General features: G+C 48.2%; 1 protein-coding gene across 2 annotated transcripts; it reads left to right on the top strand.

The window, feature by feature from the left end:
- Positions 1-729: 729 nt before the first annotated feature.
- On the top strand, positions 730-15,654 carry LOC100462370 (golgin subfamily A member 6C). Of its 2 annotated transcripts, XM_054532873.2 has the most exons (18): positions 730-914; positions 2,564-2,683; positions 4,666-4,746; positions 5,604-5,642; positions 5,901-5,951; positions 6,052-6,133; positions 6,230-6,336; positions 7,363-7,449; positions 7,558-7,665; positions 7,860-7,947; positions 8,329-8,855; positions 9,132-9,200; positions 10,528-10,603; positions 11,035-11,126; positions 11,687-11,789; positions 11,873-11,976; positions 12,066-12,207; positions 12,298-15,654. In XM_054532873.2, the coding sequence occupies exons 1-18, from the start codon at positions 831-833 to the stop codon at positions 12,492-12,494; spliced, it is 2,157 nt and encodes a 718-aa protein (XP_054388848.2). In that variant the 5' UTR covers positions 730-830; the 3' UTR covers positions 12,495-15,654. The 2 variants fall into 2 exon arrangements, with proteins under 2 accessions (XP_054388848.2, XP_054388850.2); XM_054532875.2 differs by lacking the exon at positions 9,132-9,200 and having other exon boundaries at positions 746-914.
- Positions 15,655-15,958: the final 304 nt, after the last annotated feature.

The following is a 15,958-nucleotide window of genomic DNA, read 5'->3' as shown; positions in this document are numbered from 1 at the left end:
TGGCTAGTTTTTGTATTTCCAGTAGAGACAGGTTTCACCATGTTGGCCAGGCTGGTCTTGAACTCCTGACCTAAGGTGATCCACCCACCTATGCCTCCCAAAGTGCTGGGATTACAGGTGTGAGCCACCACACCCAGCCCAAAAGCTTTGTGTTTTTAAAGATATTAGACATGTTTCTTGTTTTTTAAAAATTCTTAATAATGTAGGAGAATAAGAGAAATGTTTTTTCCAAAACAGAGAAATCATTGTGATTATTTTACCTTATTGGAATGATTGGAATGTTGGATAATATAGTCCACTTCATTCATTAATCATCAAACATGATATGGATTTTCCGTTTTTATAGGATTTGTGTCTTAACTGGGGTAATACTGGTAATTCTTGTACTCCATCTGAAGATGAAAAATGTAGGCCAAAATCATAGACCATGCATACAAGCTGGATAATGAAGACAGCTCTGGAGGAACATGCAGACACACACACACTGACACACATATATATAAAGTATAAACACATATATTTTTTAAAGTTTATTTTTAACATTTTAAAGCAAAAACCGTCCCTCTCCTCTCCTGGAGTAGGCAGGCCCCGCCCCTCTCCCCAAGTGGGCGGGGACAGCAGTCGCATAGGTAGCTTTCCTTGTGATGTCACAGGTTCCTCTGGACACACTGCTGCCTGGCCACGCCTCCTTTCCCTTTCATCTTTCTCATTGACCAATGGGATTGGAGCATTAAGGCCACACCCCTATTCTGCATTCCAGTGTGGTCCTGGTTACGCCTCCTCTGGCTCAGTCACACAGCAGCCTGGCAGGTGACTGGAGGTGTTCGCTGATGTGGCCCCAACCCTACCTCCCTCCCCACCCCATGATGTTAGAAGAAACTCGACAGAACAAATTGGCAGCAGCCAAGAAAAAGGTAAAAAGCCAAGAAAAAGGTCATGGCCCCCCAACCTAGCCGGAGATCCCCTCCTGAGACACACTGGGCTGGGCCCCCCTACCCCGGCGCCCCTGGGCTCCTCCACCAAAGTCTTGTCAGTCAGCCCCACCCATTCAGCCAGCAGCCCAGCCTCTGCCCTTGCCAATCACCCTGCGGTGACTTTGGGCGGGTGACTGCTGGGGCTCCCTACTCCATATTCAGCCCTCACGTCCTGCTGCCCCAAGCCCAGCCTCCCTGGGTTCTTTGGGCTCACGTCTCCAAGGACCTGGGACCCCCAGCCCTAACCCCCCAGCATCTCCAGTCATCCCTGGGTGACTTTGGGCTGGTGACTCCTGGGGTTCCCTGAGCAGACTCTGCTCTCCCCTCCTGCCGACCCAAGCCCAACCTCCCTGGGCTCTCTGGACTGGCATCTCCAAGGACCTGGGTCCCAGCCCTACGCCCCCCTCCCCCATCGTGGATCGGCAACTCAGCCATTGCACCGATGTCGTTCCCCCCACCTCCAGGAGGAGTGGAATGTAGTGATGTCACAGTCCCCCTAGGAACTGTCATTACTGCTGCAAGACCGGCCTTTGATCTTACAACCCAGTCCCCTAAGCATTCTCACCCCATTTCTGGTTCCTCTGGTCACAGCACAAATTTCCAGCTAGAAGAGAAATGGGGACTATGGGACCTAGGAGCAAGGGGTTTCAGGCTGCCTTACTCCCTTTACATAGACATTGACAGTGTGAAAAGCCTAAACTTCCCCTGTGAGCTCAAAACGTTGACAGTATCTCTGGGTGGTAATGGGAGAATGGGTTTGGTTTGGTTTTCTCCCAGGATTCTACTCTCCAGAGAGACTTGAACATTTTTTTCTGAGTTCTCTACCTCATATTCTAATTCTCTATGGTTCTGGGACCAGACTGCCCTTCAGTCAGTGGTCTCTGAAGTGAGATTTGCTCACCTTCTGTGGAATAGATCTTGGGAAACTGAACTTGACAGCTTGAATCTTCCTCATATCATCTCAACTTGGGGTACATTGAATGCCACAGGATGAATGTGGGAGATCTTTCAGAAGCATCAGTTTCCCTTGATTCTCTTGAGAGAAAAAACATTAATGTACTTAGGGATGACCCTCACATAGGTTTCTAAGAGTATACCAGACTTCTCTCTGAAATGAGACTTGGGTTGTCCTCTTTCTGATAAATTCCCAGATTTAACAAAAAAGCTGCCTTCTGCCATGAGGACACATTCATGTAAAAGTGTGAGAGATACTGGTGCACTTCTTCACACTAACAGACATGTGAGGATGTATGACTAAACCACACAGCGTGTAGTTCCTGCCTATGTAATGTTTACTTTTCTATCTCTGCCTCTGGTTTTGGTCCCTGGCAGCTGCTGATTCATGGCAAAACCCCAGAGCTTGGAGTCAGAAGACTGAGTTTAAGTTCCATTATTGCCCCCCCCCACACTTTTTTTTTAGCCATAATATCCATCCCTCTCAATCACTAAGTGATTGTGACAACACCTTGTATAGTTGTTGGTTGCATTAAATCAGATGGTGTATAAGAGTATTTTGCAAAAACTGTAAGGAGGGTGTGGCTGTAGGGGCTGGTAGTTCTCATGTGTATTACTACTCTTCTTTCCCACAGCTAAAAGAATATCAGCAAAGGAAGAGCTCTGGTGTTCCAGAAGGAGCGAAGACAAAAAAGAAAAAAACTGGCAGTAGCCCTGAGACAACCACTTCTGGTGGTTGCCACTCACCTGGAGATGTGAGTCTTGGCTGGCCAGGCTTCTGGGGACAGGGGGCCCAAGGGGCAGTAGAGGGTAACTGTTGAGATTGCTGGGTACTGGTTAAGAATTCTGGGTTTGAATCCTGCTTCTCCATCTGCTAGGGATCTGATTTATGGCAAGTTGCTTGAGCTCTTTGGGCCTCTCTTTTCACATCTGTAAAATAGGGGTAGTATTGTTTGACTTCCATTTGTGAAGTTTAAATGAGATTCCTTATTATTGTTGCTTTCATGTTAACCCCTAGTACGTGGCCTGCTGTAAACACCCAGGATACCCAGGAAATGGTCATTGCTGTTTGATTTTCCTGATCCCCACTCTCAAGGGGAAGCTGGGCTAATGAGTACAGCCACTTGCCATCAGGCTGTCCCTTTAGGAGTCACTGAAGGGGGCCCAGGGTGTGGTGAGGAGAGCCCCAGGCCCTAGGAGTAAGAGAAGCTCTAACTTGCCACCAGCTTGCTGGATGAACACAGAAAAATCACTTCCTCTGCTGGGCCTCAGTTTCCTCCTCTGTAAGATGATTCTGGATAAGATCAATGTCTTTCAAACTTGTTTTTTAGCTGGAGATCCCTTAGTTCAGGTGAACTCTTACTCAGCAGTCTGCTTTTTTAAATGGAGGTGGAGGTCTGGAGCTCCACCAGATTCATCACCCATGTCCTGGGCCTGAGGAGAGGGGTCCAGTGAGCATATTAAGAGCTGCGTTGGTCAGCTGACTCCACTCTGTGACTGCATCACTCAGGGGACTTTTCCATCTATTTGTTCCTGCCCCTGGCAAGGCAGCAGGTGGCCATTTGGAAGAATGGCACAGGCCATGGTTTTAATCTCCTCTGCTCTTCTTCAGCATTTCCTTTTCCTGAACCCACATCTTCCTCCTACCCTGACTTTCTTACTTCTCTCTAAGCCACTTCTGTCTTTTGCCCCCTGCCCTTGTTTTTCCCTTGTCACCTCCTGTAGATTCAGGACATTCTGAAGGTGCTGGTGTCCAACCTTAACCACTCCAATGGGGTAGCACTCCCCCATTGGACAAGTGGAAGGTGAGGCAGTGCCAAGACCCCCCTCTGGCTTGCTGTCTCCAGCTGTGCATGGCCCTGAGGCTTCTCTGGCTTAGGGGATACTTGGCCTCTGCCTTGTTTTATGTTGCTGCCATTAACCTTCAGCCCTTTTCTGTCTGCTTCTTCACCTGCTTGATTGGTGGGTTTTTTTTCCTTCCCCGCATCTTTTATCATCTTGGAAATGGTGACACTTAAAAGTTTAAAAGTAATCTGGGAATAACGTACAGAGCAGGCATGTGGGATTTGGGCCTTTTTTTTTTTTTTTTTTTTTTTTGAGACAGAGTCTCACTCTGTCACCCAGACTGGAGTGGAGTGGTGTGATCTCAGCTCACTACAACCTCTGCCTCCGGGGTTCAAGCGATTCTCTTGCCTTAGCCTCCCGAGTAGCTGGGATTACAGGCACCTGCCACCATGCCTGGCTAATCTTTGTATTTTTAGTAGAGATGTGGCTTCACCATGTCAGCCAGGCTGGTCTTGAACTCCTGACCTCAAGTGATCCACTCGCCTCAGCCTCCCGAACTGCTGGGATTACATGTGTGAGCCACTGTGCCTGGCTCCTTGCTGTTTTTATACTTTCTCTATATACATAACTATTTCCCATGTGAGTTCTTTTTTTTTTTTTAAATTTCTCATTTTGTTACTTCTGCATCATCTGTTACCCTGAAGGATCTGGAAGTAAGAGGCCCTGGGCCGAGGTGCAGTGACTTTGCAGGCCAGCCCTCCAACCTCCTCTCACAATGGGGGCTGGGTGACCCTCTGCCACCTGAGACAGCCCACATACACCCCAGCCCTCCAACCTCCTCTCACAATGGGGGCTGGGTGACCCTCTGCCACCTGAGACAGCCCACATACACCCCAGCCCTAATACTCTTCCACAATCCTCTTCCAACTCCTCCTCTCTGCATGTGCCTCAGAGCCAGTACCAAGGACTAGCAGTAGCCCTGGAGTCAAGCTCCGTGACTATCAATCAACTCAATGAAAACATAGAATCATTGGTAAGAGTCCAGTGGGGTCCCCTGATTCCACACTGCCATTCCTGGGCTTTAGTTTCCCCTTGGGGCCCTGAAGAAAGGGGCTGGGGGACCCTGGTGCCAATGGCAAATGGGGAGCTGGAGCACATAGGCCTCACCGGGAGGGACCCCAGAGCAAGGAACATGCAGCATGGCTCTTCTGTCGCTGCCCTCTTTGCCAACTCTCTCTTCTCCAGACACCCCTGCTCCAGTCCTTGCCACACATGCCCTGGGGTTGTCACCTCTCAGGCAAGCACTAGCCTGACTGGTTGTCAGGGGCCCTGTATTTCTGCCCTGACTCAGTCCCTAATTTGCTTTGAGTCTGGACAAGCCACCTGTCCTCCTTGAGCTCATGTTTCTGGAGGAGGTAGAGCATCAAAGGTCTCTGTTAGCTCTGAGAGTCTGAGATTTAAAGCCCCCTAGAATGGAAACCTGAGGGCCAAGGGCTCCTGTCTGTCCTTTTTCATCCTATATCTGCTGTGAAGAACTGTAGCTGGCCCGTATGTGCTCAGTAAAAGTTTGTTGAATGAAGGCACCTTTCTAACGCACAAGCTGGCAGAAGGGTGGGCCTTCCTGAGACTCCCTCTCTAGAGGTTTATGTTACTGTCCTTTCAAGAGAATCCAGATTCAGACTTTGAGTTCTGTGGCTGTGGGCAAAAACCAACAAAGACCCAAATCCTCTGTCCTTGGGAGCTTGAGGAGTGTTGGCCAGTTTGTATTGCCACTGGGTCTGAGAATGTTGCCTTTAAAATCCATTCCTGGTCCCCGCCTACCACTTCCTGGTCTGGGGAATAGAGTTGAGGGGGCCACTCTCAGTCACCTGAATTTGACTTTCCCCACAGAAAGAGCAGAAGAAACAAGTGGAACATCAGCTGGAAGAAGTAACGTGATTTCTTTGCTCACATGACTTCTGGGTTTGGGGGGCACTCAGATGTAGAGGTGCCAGTCTCATCTTACCCACTCCCAGCCTGGGGAAGAAGGCTCCCCCCTCAGATTCTGCCCCATCCCCACAGGGTCCCTGATAACCTGGTCCCGTGGGTGGACCTGTCCTGGGGCATTGGTGGCATTCTAGGGGCCTGTCCCTTGCTGTGCCATCTCTGCCTCCTCGTGGTAAGAGCTCTGTCTTCCTCTTCCTATAGGCAAAGAAAGAAAACAATGAAATACACAAAGCACAAACGGAGCAGTTAGAGGTGAGTGGAGGGTGGGGAGCTTTCTCCTGTCCTCTGGAGAATGCGTCTTTCCTTGTCTTTCAGCATTTGCTTGGCTTTTCTCCCAAACATTCAATTCCAGACAATCAACATCCTCACACTGGAAAAGGCAGACTTGAAGACCACCCTTTACCATACTAAACGTGCTGCCCGACACTTCGAAGGTGGGAATCTGCACATCCCGTCATCCTTCAACCTGGCACTTTGACAGGTCTTTAGGGGGAGTCCTTTGGGCCCCATCTCAACCTCTCTCATTACAGAAGAGTCCAAGGATCTGGCTGGCCGCCTGCAATACTCCTTACAGCGTATTCAAGAATTGGAGCGGGCTCTCTGTGCTGTGTCTACACAGCAGCAGGAAGACGACAGGGTGAGTCCAACCAGCTGCCCCATCCCCTGGCAGCCTGGCTTCCCAGATGGAGGAGTGAGCCTAAAAGTCCCTTCTGCACGATGGAGTGTCCTGCCCAGAAGGCAGCATGCTCATTTCTCACTGCTTTTGTGTATGGTTGTTAGAGGCAGCCTGGGGCTGAATCAGCTGCTGTGGGTGAGTTGGGGGGCACTGTGGGGAGTGAGCACTGGATGCAGAGCTCAGAGGCCAAGTGCCTGCCCTGCCTTTTCCTGGCTGTGGCCTTGGCCAAGTCCTAGGTGGGGTATTGGGTAGTTGTTCTGTGAAGGTACAGAAGAGTATCTTTAGTATGTTACCGTTTCTGTAGAGAGAGGAAAGGGGTGTGTGGTGTGTGTGTGTGTGTGTGTACTATGATAATATACAAAAACACATCTGCAAGCATTCATAAAAAACTCAGGAGAGAGTAAAGGTTGCCTGGGAGACACCTCCCTTCTGTACCTTCTGAGTTTTGGACTATATGAATGTATTACCCTTTCAAAAAGTGAACAAAAGATTAATTTCCCCCTTCCTATCTGTGCCCCCATCCCCAACAAGAAAAATGGGCTTAGAGAATAGGATAGACCTGGGTGTTCAAATCCCAGCTCTGTCTAAGTGATCTTAAGCAAGCACTTAACCTGGAACACTTGATGTTTTTCATCTACACAATAGAGGTAATCCTAGTAACTGTCTCACATGGTGTTTGTGAGGATGAAATGGGCTTGTAGCATGGAACCTGGTGAAGCACTCCATGACGGCTCAAACAGTGGTAGTAATAACAGTAATAACAACAGCAATATTATCTGAACTCTCTGGGCCTCTGTTAGCCAGCTGTAAATGCGATCTCTTTCCCTGTCCCTTCCAACTTTACTGAGTTCTTTTAATAACCAGGCCACGGGCTTGGAAATGCCTTGATCTTTACTAACCAAGTTGTATATTGAGCCTAGCCCTAGCCCTTTTAAGCGGCACTGCCTGGGCTCCCCAGATCAAAACTTCTCACTCTTCACCATCCAGTCCTCGAGCTGCAGTGAAGCGGTCCTCCAGCGGCGGTTACAGCAGACCATAAAGGAGCGGGCGCTGCTGAATGCACATGTGACACAGGTGAGGCTTTGCAGAGGGAGGGATGTGGAAGGAAGATGACCCCAGGTGGCCAGGAGCAGGTGAGGACCAGTGACAGCCCTTCCTAACTTCTGTGCCCATTTCTTGCAGATGACAGAGTCATTAAAACAAGTCCAGCTACAGAAAGACGAATATGCTGAACACATAAAAGGAGAGAGGGCCCGGTGGCAAGAGAGGATGCGGAAAATGTCGGTGGAGGTGAGACCTGACCCCTCAGCCCCCACCTTAGATAGGTCACTGGATCTTTCTGGGCATCTGTGTAAAATGGGAATAGTACAGCCAGAGGTGGTCTTGGGTCTGGGCTTTGTGCAGATGGGGGCAGAGAGGGAGATGGTAGCCTGTCCAGCCACCAGCCCCTCTCCCCAGGGCCCTTTCCCCTGTGCTTTGGGCAGGCTCGCACATTGAAGGAAGAGAAGAAGAGTGACATACATCGGATACAGGAGCTGGAGAGGAGCTTGTCCGAATTCAAAAACCAGATGGGTAAGGTGGGGCTGGTGCGACCTGGGAGCAGGACTGTCATCAGAGGTCTGTGGGGGTGGCTTAGAATGCCCCAGGGAGGTGGGTGGATGGAAGGGCTTTGAGGCAGAGGGAAAGAGGTCTGTGCCAGGAGATGGCAAGTTTTGTCATCTCCATGAGCCTCGGGGTCCCCATCAGCAAAGAGGGAGGAGTGCCCGTTGTCAGCCACTCACAGTGCTCTCTATGTGAAAGTGGCTTGGAAATTGGCTACCATCAGGTGCAACGAATCATTAGCAGTGAGACCAAGTTTGGGAAGCCTGAGAGGAGCTGTGCATCAAGAAGAGGGATTTTTTTTGGAGGGAGGTGGGGAATCCAGAGGCCCTTATTGTCTGCTTCGTTTCTCAGCTGAGCCCCCATCCCTGGCACCCCCAGTAGTGACCTCTGTGGTGGAACAGCTACAAGATGAGGCCAAACACCTGAGGCAGGAAGTGGAGGGTCTGGAGGGAAAGCTCCAATCCCAGGTGGAAAACAATCAGGCCTTGAGTCTCTTGAGCAAGGAACAAAAGCAGAGACTCCAGGAGCAGGAGGAGATGCTCCGAGAGCAGAAGGAGTGGAGGGTGCAGGAGCAGAAGAGACTGTGTGAACAAAATGAGATGCTTCGGGAGCAGCAGAAGATGCTAGGGGAGCAGGGTGAGAGGCTGCGAAAGCAGGAGCAGAGGCTACGCAAGCAGGAGGAGAGGCTGCGAAAGGAGGAGGAGAGGCTGCGAAAGCAGGAAAAAAGGCTGTGGGACCAGGAGGAGAGACTGTGGAAGAAGGAGGAGAGGCTACAAAAGCAGGAGGAGAGGCTGCGAAAGCAGGAGAGGCTCGCGCTCTCCCAGAACCACAAGCTCGACAAGCAGCTGGCTGAGCCACAGTGCAGCTTCAAGGATCTGGTGGGTTGCCCCACCTGGGGAGCCTGCCCTCATCCCTATCCCTCCAGGCCTTTGTTTCCCCACCTGTAAAATGGGGCAGTGTAGCCCTCACATGAAATGGTACTTCTAAAGGCACCTGTGAGCTACAGCTCATCAGGCCCTGCTCTGATGGCTGTGGGGGAGAAGGGATGATTTTTCTAACCTGCCTACACCCTTCCCGGTGACATGGGAGGCAGACACCAAGTTCTGGTATCTCCAGCTGCAGTGGATGGAAACTGATTGCTTCTCTCTGTGCAGAACAATGAGAACAAGAGTGCACTGCACTTGGAGCAGCAAGTAAATGAGCTGCAGGAGAAGCTAGACGAGGTGAAGGAGATGGTAACCTCCACCCTGTCCAAGAAGGGCTGGGAGGTGGGCACCAGCCTCTGGGGAGGGGAGGTGCCAGGTCAAAGGCAGCTCCAGCTGGGGCGCAGGTGACCCCAGCACCCTCCAGGGCAGCCCTATGACTGTTTCTTGCTTCTTGCCCTCTGACTTTTAGAGGTGGGTAGCCCTGGGCTCCTCCCAGATCTGGACATCATCATCCCTGCTAGATGCATGGAGCCACCCAATCATAGGGGAAGAGACAGTGATAAGAGGCTCCTTATCTGGGCATGGTAGCTCGCACCTGTAATCCCAGCACTTTGGGAGGCTGAGGCAGGAGAATCACTTGAGGTCAGGAGTTTGAGACCAGCCTGGCCAACATGGCGAAACCTCACCTCTACTAAAATTACAACAACAACAACAACAAATTAGCCAGGCATGGTGGCACATGCCTTTAATCCCAGCTACTCAGGAGGCTGAGGCACGAGAATCGCTTGAGCCCACGTGGTGGAGGTTGCAGTGAGCTGAGATTACACCACTGCACTCCAGCCTGGGCCACAGAGTGACACTGTCTCAAAACAAAACAAAAAAGCCTCAGATTCAAACTGGATTCTGGCCTGGGTTCCACTGGTCACCATTCAACTACTGTTCATCTCTAAGTCTCTGTTTCTTTAACTTCAAAAGGAAGTTAGCATTTTCCTTGCAGAGGTGCTGAGGATTGAATGAGAGGATATATGGAAAGCATTAGGCATGTAGCACACTTAACAGGTGATGGTTGGCTCCCTCTGCTTTTCCACCAGTCTGTGGCCTACAGTTTAAATTGAGGGAAGAAGAACATGAGATTTGAGGCTGGGGAAGGAGGCATGGGGTTCTAGGCAAGGGAGGAAGCCTCTTAGGCCTGGAGCAAGGGACCAGGGTCCTGGGCAGGTGACAGAGCCCCACAGTGCCCTGGCTACCCTATTAATGGGTCCAGAATCTGGAAGCCAGCCACCACACGCCCTCGTGCCCAGGGTCTTCCTGCAGGTGGAGCTGAAGAGCCAAGAGTCTCAGGTCTGCAGCAGCAGCGAGATTAGTACCTGGGTCACCTGCAGCAGTACACGGCCACCTATCAGCAGCTGACCTCTGAGAAGGAGGCGCTGCACAGGCAGTTACTGCTGCAGACCCAGCACATGGACCAGCTGCAGCAGCAGGAAGCTCAGGACAACGTGGTGGCTGAGATGGCCCGCCAAAAGTTGCAGGAGACCCAGGGGAGGGGGAGTTGCTGAGGACGGGGCCCCGAGGGGGATGACTTGGCAACCTCTGTGCCTTCTCACTCTGTTTTCCACCCCCTTAGGAGCACCTAGAAGCTGCCAGCCAGCAGAACCAACAGCTGGAGACCCAGTTGAGCCTCACGGCTCTCCCTGGAGAAGGTACAGGAGACCACTCAGAGGAAGAGGAGAGCACCCCAGGAAGAATGGGGGACTGTTAGCAGCATAGGATTGAGGGGTTGGAAGAGACCTTTAGAACAGCTGGTAGTTATGCCAACCAGGTGTCTGCACTGTGTTCGGCATCAATATGTGACCTTCTGGGAGCAGGGGGCCACCAGGTTGCCTAAGGATGAATGAACTGACCCAGATCAGAAAGGGAGCAGGTCAGGACTCCCGCACTCACCAGTAGTGGGACTATGCCTGGGCAACACAGCAAGATCTTGGTTCTTAAAAGGAAAAATAAAGAACAGCAGCTCATTCACCTCTGGGGAGAGGCCGGCTCAGGGTTACACAGTCAGGGTGGGGACAGAGGTGGGCCCACAGTACCTCCCTTGTTGGGTTGTCTGAGGACCCCTCTGGCCAACTCCCTACAGGAGATGGAGGAGGACATCTGGACAGTGAGGAGGAGGAGGCGCCTCAGCCCATGCCAAACATCCCAGAGGACCTGGAGAGCTGGGAGTCCACGGTGAGCCTGAATTTCCCCACCCCACTTTGCCACCTTCCTCTGTGGTCCCTCCCAGACCCCCTTATGCTCTTGGTTTTCCCGCCTTCTGATTTCTCTGGCTCCTCACCCCTTCCAGGAGCCAGTGGTCAGACACCTTGTCACCTGTGACCAACAGGTGCACTCTCTGAGGCTCCAAGTGAAGGGGCTGTGCTCCACCTCCCTGCCTCATTTGTTCTGTCTATGCCCCTACAAGAATACTCACCTCTTGCCTTCAAGTGGCATTTTTCAACTCCGCTGGAGCCAGTTCCCAGGAGGAGCAGGCATGGCTATGTGGGCAGTGGAAGGTGCGAAGGCTGTGCTGCCTGCACCTGGCTCAACTGGTGGCCTCGGCCTGGAAGGAGCCAGAGGCAGAGGCCCCAGCCCCAGGGAGGACTGGGGATGAGTGTGTGTGTTGGGAGAGCTACCAGGCCCTGAAGGAGGCCATGGAGGAGCTGAAAGTGAGTCCTGGCATGGGCCAAGAAAAGTGGGGGCAGGGCAGAACAGGTCGCTCCCGAGACGTGACCCCATTATTTTGGCTCCAGAGCAGCTTTATGGACCTCCCAAAGGAGAAAGCGGATGGGAAGGAGCAGGTGGAAACACTGGAGCATGGATTCATCCAGCCCTCTGGAGCGACAGATGGCATGAGTGAGCGGGAGGCCAGGGCACGGGCAAGGGGAGCTGCAGGGCCATCGGAGGGACCCTAGTGTCTGAGCCATGTTCTCTCACAGAAGAGTCCTTCACCGGATATGAAAGCCAGGGGGCAGTGCCAATCACGCAGCACCAGGAGATGGAGGATGTCATCAGGCTGGCCCAGAAGGAGGAAGAGATGAAGGTAGGGCATGTAACATCTCTGCGGGGGTGGGGCTGGGCATGGGTGCTGGCGCAGGCTCCAGGGTGGGAGCTGAGCACCCCTCCCTTCAGGTGAAGCTGCTGGAGCTGCAGGAGCTGGTGTTGCCCCTTGTGGGCAACCACGAGGGTCAAGGCAAATTCCTCACTGCTGCCCAGAACCCTGCTGATGAGCCCGCTCCAGGGGCCCCAGCCCCCCAGGAACTTGGGGCGGATGGTGAGTAGAGCCCTCAGGCGGGGGGGGGGGGCAGGCAGGAGCAGGGGAGGCTTGCACTGTGCTCAGACCCCCGCCTCCCTCTCTCCGAAGATTTTTATGAGGTGAGCCTGGACGACAGCATGGAGCCTGCACCAGTAGCGGCCAGGGAGGGTTCTGCACAGCAGATCGTGCAGCTGCCTCCTATAATGCAGGACACCCAGGAGCACCCAGGCTTGCCCAGCAAACCCTGCGTGCCATTCTTTTACCGGGCAGCCGAGAACAGGGAGATAAACATCATCATCATCTAAGAGCTGGTCAAGAAATTTAAAACAACAACAACAACAAAAAGTTATGGGGTTAATCTCCTACACCATTCATTTACTCCATTTGAATGTTAGAGCCACTCACATTTATTTATGTTTCTAATTTACCGTTTAAATTTATTTGTAAAAAGTTAAGGGAGAGTTGGTCTTTCCCTGATGTTCACTCTGGCATCCTTTAGCATTTTTGTTTTTAATTTGATAATTGTAGGTCATTAGCACGCATATCGAGTTTGCCCTTAGGTGATGGGAATTCAAACACACAAAGACCCACTATTTGCACAAAACTATTCTTACTGGTTTGGAACAGGCTGCCACGCTTTTTTAATGTTATTGCAGCATGTATATTCATTACAGAATTCAGATAAAATTTGCTTATATTCTGCTATTATGTTTGATCGAATCCTAACCACAGTGAGCTCTTCATTAACTCAATATGTGGTTTGCCCTCAAGTGCGCACTGTTTATTATTTTGTAACATGCCACTGTGAGTACTAACATTTAGAGTTGTTTAAAGGCCGAGAACTGGAAACAGCCTTTCCCCTATTTTCTGTGTATTGGGGATGGGAGTAATAATATTTTGGGGAGCTTTTTAAATCTCACAGAAGAGGAAAGTGGCCTGCTCTGGCAGGTGTGTGCAGGATAGAGTGTTTCATTTGTTCTGGTGCCAAGAATGAGCGCTGTACTATGGTAGTTCCCTTATGATTTGTATGTGCTCTGGGCTCATGAAGATATTGCATCATGAGCTGCAGCAGTTGTACCCTTTCTCGATGACCTAAAAAGGGATTATTTCTGAGGAATGAAAGGCTCCCATCATTGACTGTGGATGTGGAAAACCTTTTCTAGCTTAGAGCATTTATATCTACAATACATTTTAAAGTCAGAGTTCATGTTACCTGTTTTAATCACATGAGTATATGTCCCAGTACACAAAAGGGCACTGGTTGGCATTCTTCTTAATGTGTTTAGTAAAGATCATAAGAAATCCTTTAAGAGTTTAAGTGTCCATGGAAGAGGCATACAGGTTCTAGTCAAGAATGAATTCGAGTGAAGGAAATCTGTGTGACACTTGGCCTTCCTCTATGTTCATGGAGCTTCTTTGAGGCTAGAAGATGGATTTTTACCATCTAGACCTCTCTGGCTAATACCTATTCTTCAGCCACATTGCTTACTCTGACATAGGAATTTACTTCTTTTCTTTGAATGGAAAACACTTTAAAAATAATAACCATTATTATAAACCAATATATGAGAGAGTACTTAGCTGAAACAAAAAGGAGTTTTAGTAGACAGTATTATACTACACATGAAAATCAAGGCGAAGTTTATGCAACTTAAAATGTTTACATGCTGCAGTGCAATCTAATGTTTGTGAATGTCCAAGTATTATGAGGAAAAGTGTCTATACAATCACAGAGTGATGTTTCCTCACAAAGTTCTTCACAAAGAGTGAAATATGTTTTTATACCTCTCAGTTTCAGTTAGAGGCATATTTTGTGCCATATTTATGTTAATGTGCCTATACATGATGAATGAATTATTTCAGTCATACATTGCCTAAATCATAACTTTAAGATGCTTGGGAAAGAATCAACAGCTAAAATTTCATGAAGTTCTAATGTCTGTGTTCCAAAATACGTCACATTATTAGGATGCAGGGAGAGATGTATGTGTGCTCCCTGGGGTGCGCATTTCTAGTTACTAGACCATCTCCATTTTTAGCATTTGGCATCTTCATGATACTTTTATACATATGACATTAATAGGACAGCAATAATACGATTTTACAGATGGAATAACAGATGTGCCTGCATTCACTGAAAGAGTGCAAATATTAAGTCCTTGTGACTTCAACTGACTCTTCCAAATTGTATGAATTTATCAATGTATTAGATAAACTCAGTTTCAGAATTATAAAGAAAAAATGTTAGACCAACAAATGTGGCTAATTAACAGTAGTACGATTTCTAGCCCGAGGGTTTAAAATGGACTTAAAGTCCTGTTCTTGCCTTTTATTTTCTGAACTTGCCACTTTTGCATTCTTTGAGTTCAGTTTAAAGACAGTTTAAGTCCAATTTAGACCCTCAGGCTAGAAATCATACCACTGTTAATTAGCCACCTTATTTGGTCTAACAGTTTTTCTTTATAATTCTGCAACTGGGTTTACCTAATACATTGATAAATTATTTCAAAGGTATTTTTATAGTTCAAATCACTTCACTTTTACCCTGATAAATATAAATGACTAGGAATGATCTTCAGATAGCGTTTAGCATCTGTAACCAATCTGACAATAATGTGTTCATCAGGTACCTATGGATTAAATCACATACTGGCATATTTAAGCTGAATGTCAGTCTGGAAAATAAATGTACTATATTAACTGAAATACCACTCTTTGTGTAGGTATTCTGTCATATATTTAAGAAAAATTAAATAGCATGTAAATTGTATAACAATAACTGAAGTCTTTCTTCAAAGTGCATGAGTTCCTTTGCAATACCTCATTCAGCCAAGTATTTGTTCTCTTCCTCATTCAGTATAAAGCAGCTTTCAATTTGCTTAGAAAGCAACATTAGAAGGGTAGAGTTGAATCAGAAACATAGAATTTTAAAGTGTTGGTTCAACTGAATAAATTTGAATTTCTGTAGGAAGTAAAGAATTAAAAACCTATTTAAAGATTGCAATATATAATCATTTTTAAAGTATTTGATTAAACCTGATAGATTTTCCAGAAATGAAAACAAGTCAGTTCTAAAACCAAAGCTGATATTTAGAAAATGTGAAAATGTAAATCAGCCCTATCCATAATATAGTTTCTCAAAAACTTTAAAGAGTCATTTTAAAAGAATATAACTATTCAAAAATGTAACTGCTATCTTAAGTTTTAAAATAAGTTAAAACATTTTAAAATATGAAGACTGTAGTTTAAAAGAAAGAAACTGGGGGAAGGAAAAGTAGAGAAAGAAATGCCAATTCCAATGCAAAGCTTTATTTGCCAAGTTTTCTTAGAATGACTTTTACCAATTTATGAATTCTTGTAAACAGAGTGTATAATGGAAATACTGAAACACTGTTGCCTAAAGTGGCATTATTGACTGCTACTGTGATGCTACTGTAATGTAATAAATTATTAAATTGTTGCAAAGTGCTGTTTTTGCCTTAAAATTTTGTGTGCCTTGAAAACTGTGGTGTTAAAGGTATTCAGACTGTGCAAATGCTGGGCACGCTTGACATGAGATGATCAGTTTTTATTTTTATAAAATTGTAATGTAACTATGCAAGTGTGTTTATTTAAAGAGCACAAACCAAAGTTATGGGATAAAAAAGGTTGTGGGATGAAAAAGTTACGGGATAAAAAATGTTGTGGAAAAGTTGTGGCAAAAAAAGTTGTGGAAAAAAAGTAAAAGTTTTATGAAAAGCTTAAAGAAAGGGCCGGGCGCAGTGGCTCA

Source organism: Pongo abelii, chromosome 16, assembly GCF_028885655.2.
Source record: "Pongo abelii isolate AG06213 chromosome 16, NHGRI_mPonAbe1-v2.0_pri, whole genome shotgun sequence".
Lineage (NCBI taxonomy): Eukaryota > Metazoa > Chordata > Mammalia > Primates > Hominidae > Pongo > Pongo abelii.
The sequence above is the reverse complement of the archived record's forward strand: the minus strand, read 5'-3'. Positions and strand labels throughout refer to the sequence as shown.

Excerpts from the sequence above, each read along its gene's own strand:
- LOC100462370 (XM_054532873.2), top strand. The coding sequence starts at position 831 with ATGTGGCCCCAACCCTACCTCCCTCCCCACCCCATGATGTTAGAAGAA. Across the intron at positions 8,856-9,131 it reads AGTGCAGCTTCAAGGATCTG|AACAATGAGAACAAGAGTGC; the intron begins GTGGGTTGCCCC and ends CTCTCTGTGCAG. Across the intron at positions 10,604-11,034 it reads CACGGCTCTCCCTGGAGAAG|GAGATGGAGGAGGACATCTG; the intron begins GTACAGGAGACC and ends AACTCCCTACAG.